This window comes from Zingiber officinale, chromosome 6B, assembly GCF_018446385.1.
Source record: "Zingiber officinale cultivar Zhangliang chromosome 6B, Zo_v1.1, whole genome shotgun sequence".
NCBI lineage: Eukaryota > Viridiplantae > Streptophyta > Magnoliopsida > Zingiberales > Zingiberaceae > Zingiber > Zingiber officinale.
In genome coordinates, this window is record NC_055996.1 from 21,566,350 (window position 1) to 21,588,696 (window position 22,347).

Below are 22,347 nucleotides of genomic sequence, written 5' to 3' on the forward strand. Positions count from 1 at the left end.
TCGTCGGCTGTTGTACTAACGGATCAGCTAATGCTTGCTGTTGCTATTGCTCGAACATCTTCGCCGCTCGAGCTTGGATGAGCATGTCAAGCTCCTCTTTGGTGAGCGTCATGGTGGTAAGTCGTCCAGCATCTTGCATCTTCTCAACTCAGATGCATGTTAAGTTCCCACAGACGACGCCAAATATGATTCTATCCGAAAGTCGATGAGATGGAAAGCTGGGGATGTGGCACTCCCGCTGACCGCCTGTAGACTCCGCTCGGACCTGCAACACAGATTACGTCAATGCTGAGCCAGGGAAGGGGTCCATGATGCTGGCCCTCCGACGCTCAAATCAGTCACCGGCGATGAAGTAGAAGGCGGAGCAACAAGAATGAACAGTAGCGAGAACAGTGTCTATCGTGTATTGCGTACCTCCGCCGATTCTTGGACCTCACTTTATATAGAGCTTTTGTAGCGCGCGTGCACACTCCCCAATGCGAGCACGTTTCCCAAAGTTTTTCCTAAAAAGACTTGTCAGTAAAATGTCCCTGACATAGTACTTTAACGGGTCGAGCATATCTCTGGAGTGAGAGTGGAAGCTTCCGCCGTACGATCTTCTGGTTGTCCATGCCCAGTGTCAGCGGCACTATCTCCCAAAAAGATGTCGATGGATATTAGAGGGAGTGTACTGCTAGGCCGACTGGGTTGGTCGCTCGGCCGGAATTTCGCTGCCCCCGTATCCTGTCCGCTCGGTCATAACTCCACTATTCGTGCGTCTCGTCCGCTCGGCCGTAACTCCGTTGTTCGTGCATCTCGTCCGCTCGGCCGTAACTCTGCTGGTCGTGCCTCGTCGTTCAGTCATAACTCCGCTATTCGTACGTCTCGTCCGCTCGACCGAAGTTCCACTCTGTCAATGCCGAGACTTGCTGCCTCGCCGAGCGGGGTAGCCGCCGCTCGGCCAAAGTTCCGCTCTATCAATGCCGAGCCGGTTGTTTAAGCGTCGGTCGTTTGACAACTCCCCATATCGAAGGCGGGATCAGACCGGGACCTTCTCCCCCCGGTCGAGGCATGCTCGCTCGACCGACCAATGTTATCTGCGCGTTGACTGCCTTGACTTTGACCTCCACTGTGGCCGCTATCCTTCGCGGGGTGGGACCCCTCCTTATTCACCGCATCACTATCATTCACCATCCACCGCGGGCTGGATCAGCTGGTTAGGTGCCTGCAGCTTGCCACTGAAGTCGTGGGGTCGAAGGTCGCCAGTTGCACTCGGGGATAAAACCTTGGTCTGCTGCGCCAAAAATTTCTTCGACCCCCAGTCACCTATCCTGCCCAGTATTAACCGTGATTTACTCCCTCTGGAATCTTGTGGGGCCGGGGCCAGGGGGCCGCTAGGGTGATGGTTCCACCTTTTGCCTCTCTATTCCCTCTCCTTTCAATCTTTCTCATTAGTTCGCAAGTGTCAAGGTCAACTTTTGACCTTCTAGATAACTTATTTTGCGACATCTCTAGTGTTTAATTAACAGTTCCTATGGATTCGACAATATTTTATATTACTAACGACGTAGCCGTACACTTTGGTTCGTAACAAACCTCTTTCCTGATTCTCGCTCTAATGCTCACATATGATCTCTCTATGTGTGCGCAGACTCGTGGATATCATCGGCGACCTTTCTTTCACCCCCACCCCGCTCCATTATAAGGCGGAAAAATCTGCAACGCTTTTGCAAACCCTAGATCTAGGTCCTCTTTTCGTCAACGTCCTTACCCTCGTCACCGGCTCTCTCATCCGACTCAACTTCCGGACGGAATCAAAAGTATTTGGATGAAACAATTCTTCTATTTAATATTTTGGTTAAACTAATTAAGCTGTTGAAGAACACTGACAAATAAAGGATAACAACGAGAAATCGCCTGGGAATTTACAGGACGAGCGAGCACGATCCCGGTAGAAGCAGGCTGATCAGTGAGCATTCGGAGGGAGAAGAAGCACAAGAACCGAAGCCATCCACCACACCAGTCACGAAACCAAGACATGCATCTATCACTGATTCGACTCAAATGATTTAAAATTAAGTTTATATATTTCCCTTTCCGTCCTTTTCAGTTCGTTGAAGGGGCCGCGAGAAGAGATGTACTGAAGCACAACGATTCGGCACGCATTTAATAGCAAAGAACATACATGCTCCAATCGCATTTATCTCTGTCTTCCTAATTTGGCGACAACACATGCTCTCGTCCTTCCACTGCCTCCCCTCGCTAACAGCTGGAAGTCAATATTGCTTTTAGTTCATTAGTTTCTGATTCACAGTACTGTTGTTCAGTCTGACTTCATGATCGCTATTGCAAACCTGTAACCGAACAATGAACGCTCTATATGTTTGATGCACAATACGTTGCTGTTATGAAAGAATTGACATAGTTGTTTGTAAGAGGAAAAGCGAGGCACAAAAAACGACTACTCCATCCACCACCATTATTCTATGTCTCCTTCAGGGTGGGCATTGAAACTTCCTTTTACATCTCCTTTTCCTCTCGGCTTTTGCTTCACTTGTTCCTCCTGCCTTCCTCTTTATCTCATATACAACCAAATTAAACTTTTCATATTTGATGTAGAGAAATTTCAAAATACCCACCTAAGCTTTTGTATAGGACAGGGTGAACATTCGGTTAATTCGATTAATTTGATATTAATTTTATATAAATTATTTTTATTATTATTTTAAATAAATTTAGTTAATTCGGTGTTAACTGAAATAACTGATTTGATTAATTCAATTTTAATAAAATTTTGATTTGATTCGATTAACCAATATTAAATCGATTTTCGATTAATTTGATTAATTTATGGACCGAATTAATCAAATACTCACCCAGTATAAATAATTTAGTTTGAGCCGTCATTTATTCAACCTTCGACTTATGCTCTAACCTTAAACTTCTATTAAGAATAATTGTTAATTAATAAAAAATGCTGCATGGTTTGAGGAGAGAAGAAATTCAAACCTTAAACTACATATTATTTTTTGGGAAATTGCAATATTGGAGTTGGATTAAGTGTGAGTTTGATTAATTAACTAATTTATTAATTACCATAAGCTAATTTCCTGCTCGCGTATAAATAGATCGCTTGCCACCCGCGATTTTCATCCGTGCAATAGCAATGGACGAGTCGTGGCGGGCATCGATCGGATCCATGATCCCCCGGCGGCGCTCCACAGAGGAGACGCGGGGGCGACGGGGTCGCTGGGCGGACTCCAGCAGCGGCGGCGCCCTCGGGCCGGATGACTTCCGCGACGTCTTCGGCGGGCCGCCGCGGACCGTCCTCCTGCACCGCTTCTCCGGGGAGCTCCATGCGCCCGGCGACCCCAAGAACGGGAACTTCTACGACGACCCCTTCCGACGCCCAGATCTGCAGAGGCGGATCCCTCGGCCGGCGGCAGATGGGCGAGGGATCCAGGGGTTCGGGTCCCGTGCGAGGGCCAGGATGGTGAAGACCGAGGAGGGTTTCTACGACGACATATTTGGGTCCGATTGCATCGGCGATCGGCGGTCGAGGTCGAAATCGAAGTCCTCTTCATCGGTGCTGAGCTCGGAGGACGTCGGCCCTCCGATTTGGGCAGCATCGTCCATGGCGGAGGACGCCATCCTCTCTTCCTTCACTTCTAAACTCAGGTACTGCAATATTATATCACTGGAAAGGGTTTTCCGACCTAAAAGATTGTCCTTTTCCCCCAAAAAACAACTTTTGAAAGAATCAAAGTAAACCAAGTTCAATCTGTAACAAATTGCTCCAAATTTTCTACAAGTTGTAATCTTTCATGCGTTGAGATTTTCATGTTGGTGACAGCTCTGTTCTAAGCTAAAATATTACCAGTTAATCCTGCTTTCTAAAGTTTTTTTAAGCACTACGGAAATTATCCCCAAAAGGGGAGAAAACCATCATGCTTAACGAGATAAAGATCTCAATTGTGAAGCTTTAGCAATGATGGCGTGCATCACGCCTGTCTTTGCTGGTAAAGTGAGAGCTCATGCAATAAGCCTTATCATGAACAGAGATAAAGTTTTGTCAGCATAATTAATCGCTTTGCTTCCACGCTCAATGATGCTATCTGTGAAGCCCAGAAGACTAATTAATTCTTCGTTGGGTGTCATTTACACATTCTATCTTTCCTTCTTTCAAATTGTCATTTTGTTTGAAATCTAATTGATTGATGTCTATTTTATGCATTCCAAACTATCGTTTGGGCTTCAGGCCAATCACGATCCCCTCGAAGCGATATGTGTCTTCTCCGTCAACCTCTGCAAGAGAAGAAAGGAGCATTGATCTGTACCCTATGAATTCTTACTTCTTGGAGTGCAAAGACTATAAGAAGAACAAAGGTCACAATTCTAGTGAACTACTTCGACAAAGATCTCATCTTGGATTCTCCTGCTGCTTTTCTCCGCCTGAGACGATCAGCCTAGAAACCAGCTTCCGCAAGAATCACGATGAGCAAGCGGGATCTTACAATTCCTATGCTGATTCCACGTCTTCAGAAATATCTTCTGCATTTCTTGTTCCCATGCTGTCGCAAGCAGACACAGAAATGGAGGATGTGATACTGGAACTGGAAGGGGATAGCCATAGGCAAGGAGCAGGAAGCTCCTCCTACAAGATTGAAATCAACGACCGTGGCATGGGAGATAGAGAAGGATCTGAGGCCATAGATGAAGCGATTGCATGGGCCAAGCAGAAGTTTTGGGATCATCAGGTTACCCAAGGAGATGAAAAACTTGACTCCATGAATCAGATCAAAGAGGATCCAGTTGGTATTTGCTGAGCAAGACTGAAGCTTCATAGCTTTCCCCTTTGTCCTGTATAAATATACTTTAAGAGGAAGAATCACAAACAAACAGCAGCAGCAGCGGAACATGATTCTCTTGGTTTATGATGTTTTATAGAATCAAAGACTTGTTGATGCGTTGTGTGAGTGATTTATAAACTGGTACTAGTGTTTTGCTTGGATTTCTAATATCTATTGATCCCCTTCCTCCTCTGCTGAAAGGTTTGTTTAGTTTTACTTACAAGTGTTAGCAAAGCAAATGATCAAGAATCAACAATATAGAATCTCAGTAACTCATTTAAACAAAAATTATCGGTGTTAATTATGTCCTAAACAGCTAAAGTAAAATAAGATGATTTCAAGAATCATACATACCCAGCTCGATGAGCTCTACTTCCACTGCAGGTAACTTTAGTACGTTTGTCAATTCTTCCAATACCTTGTAAATCTTCCATGTTTGTGGATGCCTTGCATCAGTTGAAAAGAACTCGACAACTTGAGAATTCACTTCGATCAAGCTGCAGCCCGGTGTCTTCTCTGCACTCTTCTGTTTTGCGATCTGTTTCATCCTTGCCGCATCTTTCCATCTTCCACTGGCTCCATAAATATTCGACAGAACAATGTAATTAGCAACATCATCAGGCACAAGCCTCGTTAATTGATTCAAAACAAGCTCAGCTAAAACCACATTCTTGTGAATTTGACATGCCCTGAGCAAGGAATTCCAAATAACACAATCAGGCTCCATGGGCATCTTCCTGATAAAACCTAGGGCCTCGGTGAGCAACCCTGCTCGGCTGAGAAGATCCACCATACACCCACAATGCTCAATCCAAGGAACAATCTTGTAGTCCTCAGTCATCATTCTAAAGAACATCAAACCGTCTTCGACCAACCCCATGTGAACACAGGCCGACAACACTCCGACAAATGTGATGCCATCTGGTCTCTCACTTATGCTCTTCATCTTGTTAAACAACTGCAAAGCCTCTACTCCTCGTCCATGCATTGCCAATCCTCCTATCGTGGAATTCCAAGTTATAAGATCCCTCCTTGGCATTGCATTGTGCACCTCCACGGCATCATCTATGCAACCACATTTTGCATACATGTCGATGAGTCCATTCCCCACATAAACATTGGCATTCAATCCAATAGATTTGGCATACGAATGAATCCATCTTCCCATTTCCAGTGCTCCTAATCTCGCGCACGCTGATAGAACAGTCACAAGGGTGGCATCATTAGCCTTGACGTCGCACGAGCAGAGCATCTGATTGAAAACATCCAAAACCTTGTAGTACTGTGCATGGTGAGCATATCCTCCGAGCAGACCGTTCCAAGAGAACACATTTCTTTCAGGCATTTCCCCAAACAGGCATTCGCAAGCTGTGAGGTTTCCAACATTGGCAAAGCCAAGTAAGATGGTGTTCCAAGCAATGATGTCTGGGTCTGGAATCAGAGCAAAGAGCTCCATGGCCGTGGCCATGTCGCCGCACCTGGCATACCCTGAGACAATGGTGTTCCAAAGTATCACATCCCGCTCAACGGTTTGATCAAAGAGCTCTCTCGCAGATTCGACATTGCTAACCGAGAGGTAGGCTGAGATAATTGCGGTCCAAGTCACCACATTTCTCTCCAGCATCGCGTCGAACACCTTCCGCGCAGATCCGATCGCGCCGTCGCTCGAGTACATCTCGATCAACGCGGGCACAACGAACCCACACGCCTCGACCCCGCTCTTGATCGCGAGGCAATGCACCTGTTCCCCTTCCGCCGAACCTCCAGCGCAGGACTTGATCACGAGGGGAAAAGTGAAGCGGTTGTGCGGCACGCCGCGGCGCCGCATCCGGCGGAACAAGGCCAGCGCCGCGCTGCGGAGCCCGGCGGCGTTGTATCCCTTGAACATGACGTTGTGGAGGACGGTGGTCGGTTCGGGAATCTGGTCGAAGGAACGGTGGGCGATGGCGGGGGCTCCGCATCGGAAGGAGGCGGCAGCGATCCTGGGGGCGAGGAAGGGGTCCCGATGGAGACCATGGGCGACGACTCGGGATTGGACCTGGAGGAGGTGATCGGGGGTTCTACATGCCGCCAAGAGTGAGGCGACGGCGCCTTCGATGAGCCTGCGGGGTGATGAAGGAGAGGGAAGAAGAGGAAGCTTGCCTATCGTTGCAGGATTGAGTTCGATTAAGAGGTCATGTCTTAAAAACTGGCGGCGGGTTGGGTTGTGCAGTCCACAGCTCCAAATCTAAATTATATATATACATTGAGTTTATATATCATTTCTTTTATTTTTTTCTTCACATTTATTCGTGTATCAGTTAGAAAATTATTTCGTTATCTTAAATAACTTTGTATTAATAATGATCATTTGTATCATTTTTTCCCACAACAGAATCTGAAGGGCACAAAATTTTGAGAATTTTACAACAAAATAGAAATCTTTTTCATAATGAAACGTCCAGGTTTCTATTGCATCTCAAACTTTCATATCGACACCAAAAGTTTAGTTGTCTATGCAAGGTCCAGGAAAGAAGCTGCTCTTAATGATGAAATTTCAATGCCTTTCTATACATCTTTTTTTGTTCATGTTTTACAGACAAAGTTGGTTCCTTCTTTAGGAGAGTGGTATGAAAGTTTAAGCAGTCACAAAATGTGAATCTTACCTCTCTCAAGAACTCTCTCTTGGCGGAACCAAAGTTACCCTGTCTTCCACATCTTGTGCTCTTCCATAGGCATCAAAATTATTGACTATGGGTTTTGCTTGGGATACCTCTTTTTCCAACTTGTGGTTGTTGTATGCCACAACGCCTGCAAGAGCTGTAAACGGCAACATGATCAAGGCAAAACACATTGATAAGAACTTTTGTGGAAAGACAATATGGACGAAGTCTAGTGAACCCTCTAAAGAATGATTGAACAGGAGTTTAGTGCGTACCTATACCTATACCATAACAAATTAGGTTGATGATTGTCAACTTTGAATCTGAAAATAGCAAAGCTGAAAGCGAAACTACAACTCAGTCCCTGATGACTCCAGCTACATGGATCGTCAGCGCACTTGTACAAGAAATCACGAGGAAAACAGACAGGTTGAGTGCGAATGTACAAAGACAATTGAGGGTCCATGTGATTAGTGGGAAGTTCCAGGGTCCACTTGAATCCATCTTTGGTTTCTCCAATAAAATCCAAGGAACAAAAAGGCACAAAGCACTGTGACAAACATCCAAACATCTTTAATCAAGATGGGGGAGGGGAGCTTCTTTCAATCATTATGCTAAGGAGATCAAGTTGAAAATTACCTGCAAGGACTGACATAATACATCATTGATATTGGGTCGCACACCCTTTTTCTTCACAAATATTTCCATGGAGATTAGTCTGGAGGCCTCACCAACTACACCACCCATCTGGTAAACCACTCAAACCCAGCTGATGCTGATCTCCCCATATGAGGCTACAACTACAACGCTGATTGCCAACATGATCGTGAACATTTTGCAACTCATTTCTTCAAGGCCTGCTGCAGCTCCAAGGAAAAACACAGCAACAGGCACTGCAAAATAAAAAATAATCTTCGTTGATACAGATTACAACAGAAAATAAATAGTCAACAAGCAAATCACAATAAGGTGAAAGAATAATTCTCACTAGTAGCTTTCAGCATTTGAGCAAATGCAACTGATATATAGAGGTAGGCACTATTTCCTAGCCAAAAAGTCATTGCAAACATAGCACCAATTGGAATGACTGATGTGATATATCTGATGATTCACAAGAAGTATCACCCAAATATGAAATGTGAGTTTGAATACAGTTCGCAGTTGGATAAAAGAATCATACAGCCAATAATCAAGCTAGACCACAAGGTAGAATTTTAAAACAATTCAATGTGAAATAGGAAGTATATGTTTTCAATGGATAAAGGTTCAGAATTCAGATAACCTCCATGAGACCAATGTTCTAAAAATATGCTTCTGATCCTAAGATGGTAATAAGACCTTTATTATCTATCAGGGATTAATAAAATCCTGGAAGAGTATTCCAAGGAGAATTTTGTCACTCTTTGTTTAAAAGGCAAAAGTGTAGTAAAAAACCAGAAGTTCAAAAATGTTCAGCATTCAGCAGGATAAAAATGTCAATGAACACTTGTAAAGTTAGCTACTAATATGAAATTCCCATGTGAATTAAGTGGCTTTATGAGAATGGGATATTTCAGTTATGTTGGCTAATGGCTAAAACATTGATGATAAGTGCACACGATATTCGCCTCCGCATTCATGGACCGCGCGTCAACAGTCAATTTACCTCCACAAAAGTCCACCATCATGACAGTTTGGTGCTTATCCATTCTTGGAATTTTGGTCTGTCAAATTTGATTTCTCCTCTATGCATGACTAAACATTTTGAATAAAAGTTTATATTTTCAGCATCAATTCTCCTGCTGGATAATTTCTATATATCCTGATGTTAGTGTAAGCCCCAAGAGTTAATCGAAAGTTGGTTGACTTAGGATATATTATATCATATTTCATTAATAAAAGACAATGGTTATTATATTTACTTCAGATTTGTGCCAAATATATAAGTATAATAATGTCCTAGGATAATAATAGGTTCTAGTCTACAACATATCAATTGGTTAAATTGATAGTGGGAGACTGTAGATATATATATAGAACACTACTCTTAACTATTCATAGTCAAACATTAATATACAAAGGCAATATTAATACGTTGAAATTAACTTGTAGGTCAATTGATAACTTAATCTCACAAGTCATGGATATAAGATATCAAGTTGACACATGAGTATATATTAGAGAATATGTACTGAATTGAGTGTCATAAACATTCTCATGTGACTATTGGTATGAATAATCCATAGACCTAAAGTTACTACGGTTCCCTAAATAAGAACTTGTGTACTTTGGTATCGACAAATGTCACCTGTAACAAAGTGAACTATAAAGTCAATCGGGTATGCAATAGGTTATGCGGAGGGATGTGAGTGGTATAGATGAGGTTCATCCCTTCCATATGATAGAAGTGATATTTGTGGGCCCCTTGATTAAGTAGAACTACTAAAATACATGATCATGCTCAAATAAGTCAATATGAGATATTGAGCTTATTTGGTTTAGTTTACTTGGAGATCAAGAAACACAAAAATTGATAAGAGGATGACACGGTTTATACCTCGTTGATTAATCTAGATATCGAGGACAAAAGGACAAAGTCATACAAGATAATAGACACATAAAGGTTAAGTCAAATAAGTTGGTCCCTGGCAGCCGACAAGAGGGGGATGAATTGCCCTGCAAAAATAAAAACACCTTTCTCAAAACTTGCAACTTGATTAACACAATCACTTGTACAAAAAGAAATAATACACAAATTAAATAAAAGACAGAGGCACCAAAAGTTACTTGGTTTGCAATAAGGGGATTGCTAATCCAAGACATTTGAAAGCTCACTAATATCTCCTTCAGGCGGAGAAGCCTCTTACAGCAGTCGAAGTTCACAACTACAAAGCTAAACTTAATTAGAATCAATTACAAGTGTTGATTTTAGCTTCTGGGTTCAGGGTTGTATTTATAACCCTGATCGGGGCGCCTGGAACCCTTCCAGGCGCCTGGAGGGGAGAAAATTTTATCCCCGTCGCAACGGATCGCGATAGCTGGCATTTCGATAACTTTTCTGATCTAGGCGCCCGGACAAGGTTGGTTCAACCCGCGACCAGGCCGCTCACGGGGCGCCCTGGGTCTGGGGGGTCCGAGCGCTCGAAGCACAGTCAACTTCCAGTTAACTTTTTCTCCGGATCTTCCGCTCCAGCTCCGCTCGCTTGAGTGATTTCGTCCATCCGGAATAGGGCTCACTTGAACACATTTTCCGACCTTCTCGAGTGTCCTTTCGCTCTGGCTTCTCGTCCCTCGGAAACGCCGCGCGCCTTCTTCGCATCCGCCAGCGTACTCTTCCGCAGCACCTCGTCCCTCAGACGCACCGAGTCCGTTGACTCTCTTCCATGCCGTCCTTCTCGTTAGATGCGTCGTTCGTTCAACTTATTGTGCTCCTAAATTCCTGCACACTTAGACACAAAGATATCAAAACACAACAGGACCTAACTTGACTTGGTCGATCACATCAAAACTACCACGGAGTACTTAAAATCTCCCCCTTTTTGATGTGAGCAACCCAAGTTAAGTTAGGGTAAATCAAACATAAATAACGTAATAAGTATAAAATTTTAAAAATTAATACTTGAAATAAATTTTACAATTTTAATATGAAATAAATTTTGCAATTGTAATATGCAAAAAATCAATAATGTCACCCTTCCCTAGACTTAACCTTTAATTCCCCCCCCCCCCCCCCGTGATCACATTAAAAACAAAGGTAAAGCAAGAATATATCTCCTTTTTTAAAAAAATTAGAGTTGAAGGGAAAAAAAACATGGATTAATATCCAAAAAAAATGAACTCTTAAATTTGGGATAAAGACATTTTTTTTTGTTAATTTAAAAAATATTTTTAGACTTAAACAAATTCTGAAAGTTTTATAACAGTTGAACAAATATATTTACAGTAGATATAAAACTTTTCACAAAAGATTAAAATTATTTTGGGCTGAGATAAATTCTTTTCGGCATAAATACATATTTTCAAAAAAAATTAAAAAAATAGTTATTAACCTCGAAAAATCGTGAAATATTTTTTGAGAATGTAATTTTAAAGAATTGAATTTTGAAGAATTTTTAATATTAAAAATTTAAATTTGGATAAATAATTTATATAAAATTCTCCAACGGTCAAAAAATTTTCTTAGATAGAGAAAAAGATAATGTTTCACAGAAAAATAAATTTTACAAAAAAATAGCATTGCAAGATATTTTTAAATCGAAGAATATGAATTTTGTTAAAAAATTCATAGAAAAATAATACAATGGTAAAAAAATTTAAAATTTTTTCTATAGATGGGTAATGAAATTCTCTTTCTCAAAAAAAAACTAATTTTAATTAATTTCTAACCGAAATTATGTGGATTATTTGATAATTCTAAGCAAAAATATAAAATAAAATTAAAAATAAAACATGCATAATAATTATTCAATTTAAGCATAATTTTGGACCCAATATAGGTTCCTTTCGATTAATTAAAAATTTCTTAGAGATATATTTTGTTGATATTTTCTGATTTGACCCTTATGATATCTAAAGTGTCAGTTTAGTCTTTGATAAATTTTGAAATTAGAAATAGCTATATTCGAACATGCAGGATTCTTTAGGTTTTCTATTTCCATTTTTAATTTCTCATTTTCAATTTTTATCTGGTCAAATCCTCTAGTCGACAACATGTTGCTAAGGTTAATTTTAACCCTTTTGATTTTCTTTTTCTAACTTACAGACATTTTTTGATAACATTTTTATAAACTGAAATAACTTATCAGGAGGTTGAGACCGTACCTGACTTACCTTATCGATCCCGTAATCTGAAGCTCCCCCTGAAGTGCTGCTTCCTTCTCATGTTGCTCTCCCTTTCATCGATGCTCTCGATGCTCATTTCGGAAGAGCTTGCTTTGTCTTCTTTTTCTTGGTGACTTGCTACTAGCGCAAGTCTGACGGGGGTTTCGATCTCCAACTCGGACGACATTTCGTCCCACGTTGCCTTTAGATTTCGATACTTTGTCTGAACTGGCTTCTTGTTCTTCTCCTTATTCTTCAATTCTGGGTAGTTGTCTTTGACGTACCCCTCTTCATCGCAGTGATAACATCTTATCTTTCTTTTTTTCTTTTATCCTGCACTTGATTAAATTTATTAGTTTTAAAGAACGTTTTAAGTTTCCTTACCATGAACGTCGTTTCGTCATCGTCAAGAGATGTTTCGGACTCTTGTTCGTCAAGTTTTGCCTCGTTTTCTTCGTTCTTAGACTTGTATTTCTAAATTCGTGAATCTCAAATGTTGAAAATAACTCTTCTAAAGTACTCACCTCTAGATCTAGAGATGTAATATACATCTACTAAGGATACCCATTCAGAAGTTCTAGGAAATGCATTAAGCGCGTACCTTAGTGAATCTCGATTAGTTACCTTTTCTCCGAGATTCGTGAGTTCAGTAATGAGTTCCATAATCCTTGAGTGAAGGTATGCAACGGATTCGCTTTCTTCTAATCGGAGATTGCTGATCTAGTTTCGGAGCAGATCCTGTCTCGCTAGTTTTGCCTCCAAGGTCGCTTCATGTAGTTCCAGGAATTTCTCCCAGAGCTCCTTGGCTGACTCGTAAGCTCAGATCCGGTTGACTTCTTGTGATGGCAAAACTCTTAGCAAATAGAACTCTGTTTTGCCGTTTGCCATGAAGTCGGCTTGCTCCTTCTTCGTCTACTAATATTCTTCTTTGTCTTTCGGGGTTACAAAACCATATTTCATAATGATTAATAATTCAAAATCTGTTTTAAAAATACCTCCATCTTTTTCTTCCAATTAGCGAATTCCTCCCCGAATTTCGGTGGATAGATGCTCGGTCCGATCATCTCTGGTGCTTCGGTCGACGGTTAATCCTTCTGAAACGAACTTTGCTCTGATACCAATTGTTGGTCCCCTGGCGGCCGGCAAGAGGGGGGTGAATTACCCTGCAAAAATAAAAACACCTCTCTCAAAACTTGCAGCTTGATTAACACAATCACTTGTACAAAAAGAAATAATACACAAATTAAATAAGAGACAGAGGCACCGAAAGTTACTTGGTTTGCAATCAGAGGATTGTTAATCCAAAACGTTTGAAAGCTCACTAATGTCTCCTTCAGGCGGAGAGGGTTGTTACACCAGTCAAAGCTTACAACTACAAAGCTAAACTCAATTAGAATCAATTACAAGTGTTGATTTTAGCTTTTGAGATCAGGATTGTATTTATAGCCCTGATCGGGGCGCCTGGAAGGGATCTAGATGCCTGGAGGGGGATAAAATTTTATCCCCGTCGCAACGGATTACGACAGCTGGCATTTTAATAACTTTTCTAGTCCGAGCGCCCAGACCGGGCTCGTTCAGCTCGTGACCAGGGTGCTCGCGGGGCGCCTTGTGTAGAGGCGGTCCGGGCACTTAGACCCAGTCTGGGTGATCCGGGCACCCGGAGCACAGTCAACTTCCGATTGACTTTTTCTCCGGGTCTTCCGCTCCAGCTCCGCTCCCTTGAGTGATTTCGGTCATCCGGAATAGGGCTCACCCGAACCTATATTCCGACCTTCTCGAGTGCCCTTCCGCTTCGGCTTCTTGTTCCTTGAAAACGCCGCGCGCCTTTTTCTCGTCCTCCAATGTACTCTTCCATAGCACCTCATCCGTCGAACACACCGAGTCCATCGGCTCTCTCCCGTGCCGTCCTTCTCGCTAGTTGCATCTTTTGCTTGACTTACTATGCTCCTAAGTTCCTACACACTTAGACACAAGGATATCAAAACATATAGGACCTAACTTGACTTGGTTGATCACATCATAACTACCACGGGGTACTTACAGAATCTCGACATTCTCGTCACTTGGGTAGCAATGATGCATTACTAGATGTCACTCATTGCTTATGTATCTAAAATGGTTTTAGATATATTGCTAACGTTACGAGAGCCTATTGGGTCACACACAAAGAACATATTGATTTGGAGATGAGTTTATTTTAGTTTGACTAAAATGTGATAGACCCTAAGATTATTGGATTGAGTTGAGTAAGACTCAAGTGAATCCAACCATTGGATCATTGGATTGAATCTAATCCGAATTAGATTCAATGGACTAGACTCAACTACCAAGGATTAATGTCCATTAAAGAGCTTAATGTGAGCATTAATCAAAAGAAGACCAAGAGGCAAAAACTTTTGGTATTCCTTGGATGAGTACAAAAGGCTTTTGGAATTCATTTTCATAAAGATGAATTTGATTCTTCTTCTTCTCCATCTTATCTTCTCTAGGCCGAACTTCACTTGTTGCTAGCATAACAAGGTTGTTTTCTTCTCCAAGTCGTGAGTTCGTGAGACGGACGAAAACGTGTTTGTGTGGATACCGTAGAGGCGCGAACGTGCTGATCGTACTGAGATCTGCATCCAAAGTTGTTGTCAGGAGTACTGGTTCACGCAACAAAGGTAACGATTCTATGTAACTAAGTAGGAAAACGTAGTATACGGTATTTGCAAGAATTTCTAGAGGGATCCTTTTTCCGCTGCATTACATATTGTTTTATGCATAAGATCCCTACACCTGATACTTTCACTATCACAGATAATAGAGGAATACTCTATTACACTAGAGAGCCAATTTGCCCAATACTAGCAAGCAATAGCAAATTTCAACCAGAACAAACTAAGGAACAGAATGATGATTATCCAGTCAATACATTCTGAATTTTGTTCCTTTTTTGAATCCATACGAGGCTATATACTGATAAATACCCAGCTCTCTTCAATTATTTACTAAACTAGAGTGCAGAGGTCCCTTTAATTTCCAGCCACTCTTCACACCAAATTCTGATCAATTCAACATGAATAATTATAGGATTTATGGTGTCTTTTAACATGTCCGTAACTTGGTTTTTTTCAGATTTATTTGGTTAATTGTTTTCTCTTATTTTACTATCTTATGGAATTGAGATCTAAATACTCCCAGATATAGTATTTGTTACTTTTAATAATGCAGAATTTTTAGCATTATCTATCATTGTATTACATTTTTTTTACATGTATCAACGACCTAACACTCTAATTCAGAAGAATGGCTGAAAAAAATGGTACTAAAGCTTGCTGTATTTAATGAAAAATCTAAGATGTCTTATATATTATGAAATTTTTATATGATGCATTGTATTAAAGAATGCTATTACTGGAAATGAAACTGGAAAGGGCATTGAGGATACTATAAACTGAAAGAGAATGCTATCCTGAAACCAAGAAAATTTCAAGAACAATAGCATTCATCTAATGAGCCGGTGAAACATAATTAAAAACAAGGTATTTCCGCTGTGATGATTACTATTACATTTTCTCATTAAGTAGAGTAACTCACATGTCTGAAGTCATCCCCCCCTTCAATCGTTATAATCTGACAAACAATAAACATCTTAAAATCTCTACAGTAGTATAAAATGATTGGTAATAATTTAAGGTAGGCAAATAGAATGATAACTCAAGTTCACTTCAAGAAAAAGAGCCTACCAAAACAATGTATACTTGATAAGGAATAAATACCTTGAAAACTTGGGCGAGTAGAAAGCACAATACTGAAGAGAACAGCATGTGCAGGAAAGTTAATGCAACAGGATATGGGAAGTTGATCTCACTGGATGATAAAACCCACTGTGCAAATAATGAAGTGAGTTGGCATGCCAAGTAAAAATATTAGCTAAAACATAATAAAAATAAAATAAAATTAGATAAATAAAAAAATCCATTAGACATCATGAAGAATTCAGCTTTTGAATCTGGTTCTTTAATGCTAAAGAGTAATTAAGGAACGGGTATGTTTGAGCATTTTTAGTTATGAGAGAGAATATTCCACTCACTATATAAGGTTAGATCAGTTTACAGAGTGCTATCCAGTGATGTTTATTGTTTAGCAATACATGCAAGTTCAACTACTCACTTAGTCGTGCATAACCATGCTATGTGCTCATTTTCATTTTATTTCTCCAGTCGAAGTATCATCCAGAAATTATATAAAATTGGCCACCATATCCTCAGGTCCAGTGCACAAAAGTCAGTTACATAAATCAACTTAAACATCTTAAAGATTATTGTTTACAAATGTCACTTGTGTTCCACGGAACATTATTGCTATTCTCAGAAGCTATGTTAAGAGCTGCATATTTCATAGAAATATTTTAGATGTAAGATCAAAGCTTAGCTCATGTTCTCATAAAATAACTAACCAACCAGGAGGAGGATGCCCTCTTAATATTGGGGCATGTGAGACAGTGAGAGTATGGCCATCAAGCACCTTAATTTTAACAATATGGAAAATATCATGCCAGATTTCCCTTCAGGATAATGAGTGATTTACTGAATCCAATATCCAATGATTCAGTAATGCCAAATCTATTATTATGCAAATTCAAGCTATGGATATAACAACACGACCTTCAGATGACAATAGTTTCAATTTTGATGCATTATTCAACACACATCTAAAAAAAGCCATATTTTCTGGAGGGTGAAATTCATCACAGTTAGGTTCAAATTATGAAACATTGAGATTGCCTCCTTTTATCCTCCTAACTTAGGATTATAGCTAAAGCTTTTCAAGATGGCACCACCTTTGACATGTTCTATGCTCTAGTTCTGCTGGAACCTTTATATGGATGTAAGTTGTTATTTGTCATGCTGGCATAATCAGAATCAGACATACGGAATCGAATGAACCGGTTAGGGAGAGGACTTAGCTTATCTAAAAGTTTACTTGAAGTCAAGTTGCTATCATATCACAACTAGGTCACTATCTCCTCAGCCAGAGTGCTAGTTCGCTCAGATTGCCAAGAATAATGGGCCAAGATGGAATTTATGATTAGGATCCATATACAAATCGGATACCAAGATCTCACATTGTGTTTCTAGTACAACTTAGCTAGTTTCTTATCAATTTTCATGAAACTATCATATCACCATACGCTCATCAGACTAGAACGAAAGTAAAATAGAAAGCACTGCGGTTAGTAACAAACTAAGATCTAAATCCCCAGCACCAACTTCCTTTTGACTATTACAGCGCAACAAAACACCGGTCTTGGTGGATTAAGGTACGAATTCACCCTAATATCTCTCATTTAAAACCTAAAGTAACACAAGGTTCGCAGATCGTATGACACAATGGTAAAGATCGCGTCCAAGTAAAACACTTCTCAACCTACGAATAAACTTCAATGTTATAATTAGACGAGAAAGATGCACGGATCGGGAATCTGACCTTGTTGAAGAAGATCTGGCCACTGGACACGGAAATGTAGAGGAAAATGCAACCGTAGGTGATACCTCCTTCGCCGCATCTCCGGATCAAGTCCGCCGCCTTCTCCCCGCCGAACCGGAGGTGGCGGCCGGATCTAGCCATTCCGCCGCCTCTCACCAAGCAGGAAGTGAAAGAGATTGGGAGAGGGGGGACGACCTCTACAGTCCGACCGTGGGAAGGGCATAGGCCGACCGCCGGCCCCGAGAGAGGAGAAAAAGTGTGGCTCAATAAATTAGAAACGACTAAAGTCACGAAAAGATTACAGGGTGAAGACTGAAGATCGATAAGCTGAGCCGGGTTGTGTCTATTATCATGACTTAAGTCGTTCACGTTGCAAGATTTTGTGCAGTAGTAGTTTTTTTTTTTTTTCAAAATTAGATATTTGGGCTAAAAATAGGCATTCTTGCAATTTATCTATAAAAAAAGATGAATACCTGCTCACAATATTGCACTTCGCCTTTTTCTTCCCTCCCAAGCCCCCAACCGAGGCCACCAAAGAACCCTAGCCAACAAGGAAGCAGGAAGGTGATCCATGCTTACCTAGCTGCTATTCTTTCATGACATTCTAAAACTTCGGTATTTTTCTCTCTCACTAGTTTGTGTATAAGGATGCATATATTTCCATGTTGCTGATGCTTAAGGGCGTTCATGTCTATCCACTATTTGTGATAATTCTTAACTCACAAAACTTGATCTTTTTCTGTTTACTGATTCAATTTTGTTCAAGTTTGTCCGTGAATGATCCGTGTACCACTTGTCCACCTCCGTAGAATTAAATTACTTTTCTCGCAGGGAAGACCAGGTATACGATAAAATAATAATATTACTTGTCAGCGCATGCCTATTTTCTCCTTCAGAAATTTCTCCTTCTCTTTCTCCGGCACAAGATTCTGCTGTATTTCTTTGAATCCGTAGGATTTAGTTTATTTGAGTTTGCTTTCTCCTCTTTTATATGCGTGATCGAACACGTACGTCTGAAATATTTTAGCTTTCTCCTCTTCTTTCTGTGCTTGTTTGTTCGAGGACAGGTCCATGGAGATCACCAACGTTTCTGAGTACGAGGAGATTGCCAAGCAGAAGTTACCAAAGATGATCTATGATTACTTTGCATCAGGAGCGGAGGACCAGTGGACACTAAGGGAGAACAGGAATGCCTTCTCGAGGATTCTGTAAGCATCTTCTAAAAGATCTATATATGCCCCTGCAGATAGTTACTGAGATTTTCTTAGTTCACCGGATTCTGTTTGATTACTTTATGCAAAAGTTCTCCATTTGATGGAGAGCAGCCATCACGTCGATGTCATTGATAATTGGTTTTCACTTGATTGTATTTCGTTGATAACTTGATTACTGCATGCACCAAATTATCAATATCTATTATCTGAAAATGATAGATTTTAGCAAATCTTTTCTAGGTTTCGTCCCCGTATACTAGTTGATGTATCCAAGATTGATCTAACCACGACGGTCTTGGGTTTCAATATTTCAATGCCAATCATGATTGCCCCCTCGGCTATGCAGAAGATGGCACATCCTCAAGGTTTGCCCCTTGCGCTTGTATTATTGCAGTATATTGGTTTAACAATTCTGTGTTGTAGAAGAGCTACTTCCTCATCTTCTTCTGTGATATGTTCTACAGGGGAGTTGGCAACAGCTAGGGCTGCATCAGCAGCTGGAACTATCATGGTTTGTCATTCCTTTTCTGCTGCAATTTATATGTAGATTGCTGGTTGATGACCTCATTGATTCAATCTCCAAGCTTTCCTTCCTGAACTACCTTTTCCCTTTTCTAGACATTGTCGTCATGGTCGACTTCCAGTGTCGAAGAGGTTAACTCAACAGGACCAGGAATTCGCTTCTTCCAACTTTATGTATATATACACACACACACATTGTTTCTGAATTATTCCAAACTTTGCATTCCTTCATCAGCAATGCATCCTGACACAGTGAGCATGTTTTTCATACTTGAATTTTTTGGTTAGGTCTACAAGGACAGAAATGTAGTGCTGCAACTTGTTAGACGAGCTGAGAGGGCGGGCTTCAAGGCCATTGTCCTCACAGTCGATACGCCGAGGCTCGGAAGAAGAGAAGCTGACATTAAGAACAGGTCTTACATTCATTTCATCATCCTCTCGATCTGATCCAGACGAATGACTCCATTGTTTGCAGGTTCACTTTACCACCTTCCCTTACACTCAAGAACTTCGAGGATCTGGACCTGGGAAAAATGGATAGGGTAATTAAACCGCTGATAAGAAATTAAAGTGGTCAGACAATTCACTTTGTTCATTGATTCTGCTCTTACCCACACTGCGTGCCGGACTTTGCAGACCAATGATTCAGGGCTAGCATCCTACGTCGCCAGCCAAGTCGACCGTTCCCTATCCTGGAAGGTGCGTGTAGCTAAGTTCTCAGTGGAACAGATTGCTTATCCATTCACCAAATCCTTAAAGTAGAACACGAAGAACTAACTGTTGATCCCTGTATACCGACTGCAGGATGTGAAGTGGTTGCAGACAATTACTGCCCTCCCGATCGTAGTGAAAGGAGTGATGACTGCAGAGGACAGTAAGTGATCAGTTTGGAACTTAAAAATCCTCTCAGCTCGTAGTAAGTGATGCTCATAGTTGTATATGTTCTTGCTTACAAACTAATGCAGCTAAACTAGCCGTTCAAGCTGGGGTTGCTGGTATCGTCGTGTCCAATCACGGTGCTCGCCAGCTCGACTATGTTCCAGCGACCATTAATTCTCTGGAAGAGGTACGCAAACATGATTTAGTCAAGTCTAATTACTCAGGACAAGTGCTGAGAGATTGAGTAAATCTCAAGGTGGTGAAAGCAGCACAAGGGAAAGTTCCCGTGTTCTTGGACGGCGGGATTCGTCGAGGCACAGACGTGTTCAAGGCATTGGCTTTGGGAGCTTCTGGGGTGTTTGTAAGCAACGTCCTAGCTGCAGATCAAGCTCGATCTACTACTACTACTCCTGCGTAATTGTGTTTGTCTTGTTGACCGCATGCAGATTGGAAGGCCTGTGATTTTCGCGTTGGCGGCCGACGGGGAGGCTGGCGTGCGGAAGGTGCTGGAAATGCTCCGCGACGAGCTCGAGCTCACCATGGCCTTGAGCGGCTGCACCTCCCTCGAACAGATCACTCGAAATCACATCATCACTGAGGCCGACTTGCCCTCCAAGTTATAGAGTGCGTGGGTTTAGGGTTTAACTAAGACTTAGAGTTGGACGGTCGAGGACGATGCTTCAATAAAAGTTAAGGGATATCCATTGTTGACGTTTAAAGGAATTCCAAGTTTGAATCATGACTCAAAAAGGCCTAAACACCATGGAGCGCCTCCTTTTGCAAATTAATTAATTAATTAAATGAGTGATATCCTTATTTTGAAGCTAACGCTTTTGTACAAACTACTTGGTAGTTTTTATCACGTATAACAACTATCAGATAACTTTTACAACCTGTAGAGTTATCAGATTAGAAGTTATTTATTAGTTTCTACAACATGTCTAGGATGTGTTTAAGATTTATACGAGTTTAGAATTTAAAATTTATATTGAATATAAGCTATTTAATAGTCACACTAAATATGTTATAATAATTACTAGTTAACTTTTATACTATCTAATATTAATTCATAAATTCATCCTAAATATATTGTAGTAATTATCCGTTAAGTTCTATAAATGTGCTGGGTCAAGAGATAATTTCAGGATAAAATGATGAGACATATATTTATTTAATTTTTTTTTGAAAAAAAAAACTCTATTTAATGATTTATAAAAGGGAAAATACCTTTAACCCTCCCATATTTTTTATCAAATAGTATTTTACCCCCTATATTTTAAAAATAACATTTAACCTCTTTGACCAAAGTCAAATATGAAAAAAAATTATAAAAGATAATTATATCCTTGTCTTTTTGATATTTTTTTATAATATTACGAGAGGAAAAAAAATCATATTGAATTTATTGATAATTTATGTTCATTTGGATTTCTTTTATTGATATTTGAACTAATTTCTAAACAATCATTACAAAAAAATTATTAATATTTCATAGATAATATGGTGTTAGTGATAAAATATTAAATTATCGCAAAAATAAACTATTTGCGACGAATTTTTACAATTCGTCACAAAAAAAAAAATGATTTGCGATGAATTATTACGAAATGAAGAAATTCGTCGCAAATATATTAGCGACGAATTAAAATCGCTATTAAACTCTTAAGTTTCGTCACAAAAATACACAGAAAAACCTAATTCCACCCTTCTCCTATGCATGAAACTCGATCTGTAGTGATTCTCCTCCACCGTTTCTTGCTCCGACGATTCTCTCCTCCGTGCTAATGTCCTCATCGGCTTTTGCTCCGATAATTCTCCTCCATGCTAGTGTCCTCGTCGACTTTTGCTTTGACAATTCTCGAGTTATCATCATTTGGTACTCCTTACCCCCTTTAGCTGATAGTGTTATATAAGTTTAAACACAAGAAAGGCATTGTAAACGACAAGAGTGATGTTTAACAAATTCAATTGAGTCTTGTGTGAAAGTGAACT

At 40.4% G+C, this 22,347-nt stretch overlaps 4 protein-coding genes and 1 pseudogene across 4 annotated transcripts; 2 read left to right on the plus strand and 3 right to left on the minus strand.

The window, feature by feature from the left end:
- The first annotated feature begins 3,135 nt into the window (after window positions 1-3,135).
- On the plus strand, window positions 3,136-4,999 carry LOC121992223. Its single transcript, XM_042546438.1, has 2 exons — window positions 3,136-3,657; window positions 4,238-4,999. The coding sequence occupies exons 1-2, from the start codon at window positions 3,146-3,148 to the stop codon at window positions 4,803-4,805; spliced, it is 1,080 nt and encodes a 359-aa protein (XP_042402372.1). The 5' UTR covers window positions 3,136-3,145; the 3' UTR covers window positions 4,806-4,999.
- Window positions 5,000-5,087: 88 nt separating this feature from the next.
- On the minus strand, window positions 5,088-7,157 carry LOC121992222 (pentatricopeptide repeat-containing protein At1g08070, chloroplastic-like). Its single transcript, XM_042546437.1, has one exon. It carries the CDS (start codon window positions 6,715-6,717, stop codon window positions 5,167-5,169), a length of 1,551 nt encoding a protein of 516 aa, XP_042402371.1. The 5' UTR covers window positions 6,718-7,157; the 3' UTR covers window positions 5,088-5,166.
- A 322-nt stretch (window positions 7,158-7,479) lies between these two features.
- On the minus strand, window positions 7,480-11,170 carry LOC121990830 (annotated as a pseudogene).
- Window positions 11,171-11,787: 617 nt separating this feature from the next.
- LOC121992224 (probable sugar phosphate/phosphate translocator At1g53660) lies at window positions 11,788-18,050 on the minus strand. The gene is made up of 4 exons (XM_042546439.1): window positions 17,741-18,050; window positions 16,030-16,137; window positions 15,848-15,883; window positions 11,788-13,434 (listed from the first exon to the last, which is right to left on the minus strand). The coding sequence occupies exons 1-4, from the start codon at window positions 17,879-17,881 to the stop codon at window positions 13,357-13,359; spliced, it is 363 nt and encodes a 120-aa protein (XP_042402373.1). The 5' UTR covers window positions 17,882-18,050; the 3' UTR covers window positions 11,788-13,356.
- Window positions 18,051-18,409: 359 nt separating this feature from the next.
- LOC121992225 (peroxisomal (S)-2-hydroxy-acid oxidase GLO3-like) lies at window positions 18,410-21,091 on the plus strand. The gene is made up of 12 exons (XM_042546440.1): window positions 18,410-18,690; window positions 18,808-18,948; window positions 19,195-19,319; window positions 19,419-19,465; window positions 19,573-19,650; window positions 19,765-19,889; window positions 19,952-20,018; window positions 20,113-20,175; window positions 20,281-20,350; window positions 20,442-20,542; window positions 20,612-20,716; window positions 20,802-21,091. Exons 1-12 carry the CDS (start codon window positions 18,617-18,619, stop codon window positions 20,976-20,978), a joined length of 1,173 nt encoding a protein of 390 aa, XP_042402374.1. The 5' UTR covers window positions 18,410-18,616; the 3' UTR covers window positions 20,979-21,091.
- Window positions 21,092-22,347: the final 1,256 nt, after the last annotated feature.

Excerpts from the sequence above, each read along its gene's own strand:
- LOC121992223 (XM_042546438.1), top strand. The coding sequence starts at position 3,146 with ATGGACGAGTCGTGGCGGGCATCGATCGGATCCATGATCCCCCGGCGG. Across the intron at positions 3,658-4,237 it reads TCCTTCACTTCTAAACTCAG|GCCAATCACGATCCCCTCGA; the intron begins GTACTGCAATAT and ends TTTGGGCTTCAG.
- LOC121992222 (XM_042546437.1), bottom strand. The coding sequence starts at position 6,717 with ATGTTCAAGGGATACAACGCCGCCGGGCTCCGCAGCGCGGCGCTGGCC.
- LOC121992224 (XM_042546439.1), bottom strand. The coding sequence starts at position 17,881 with ATGGCTAGATCCGGCCGCCACCTCCGGTTCGGCGGGGAGAAGGCGGCG. Across the intron at positions 16,138-17,740 it reads GCCAGATCTTCTTCAACAAG|TGGGTTTTATCATCCAGTGA; the intron begins GTCAGATTCCCG and ends TTATTTGCACAG. Across the intron at positions 13,435-15,847 it reads GGGGGGATGACTTCAGACAT|GGTAATTCACCCCCCTCTTG; the intron begins GTGAGTTACTCT and ends TTATTTTTGCAG.
- LOC121992225 (XM_042546440.1), top strand. The coding sequence starts at position 18,617 with ATGCCTATTTTCTCCTTCAGAAATTTCTCCTTCTCTTTCTCCGGCACA. Across the intron at positions 19,466-19,572 it reads CAGCAGCTGGAACTATCATG|ACATTGTCGTCATGGTCGAC; the intron begins GTTTGTCATTCC and ends TCCCTTTTCTAG. Across the intron at positions 20,717-20,801 it reads TGGGAGCTTCTGGGGTGTTT|ATTGGAAGGCCTGTGATTTT; the intron begins GTAAGCAACGTC and ends GACCGCATGCAG.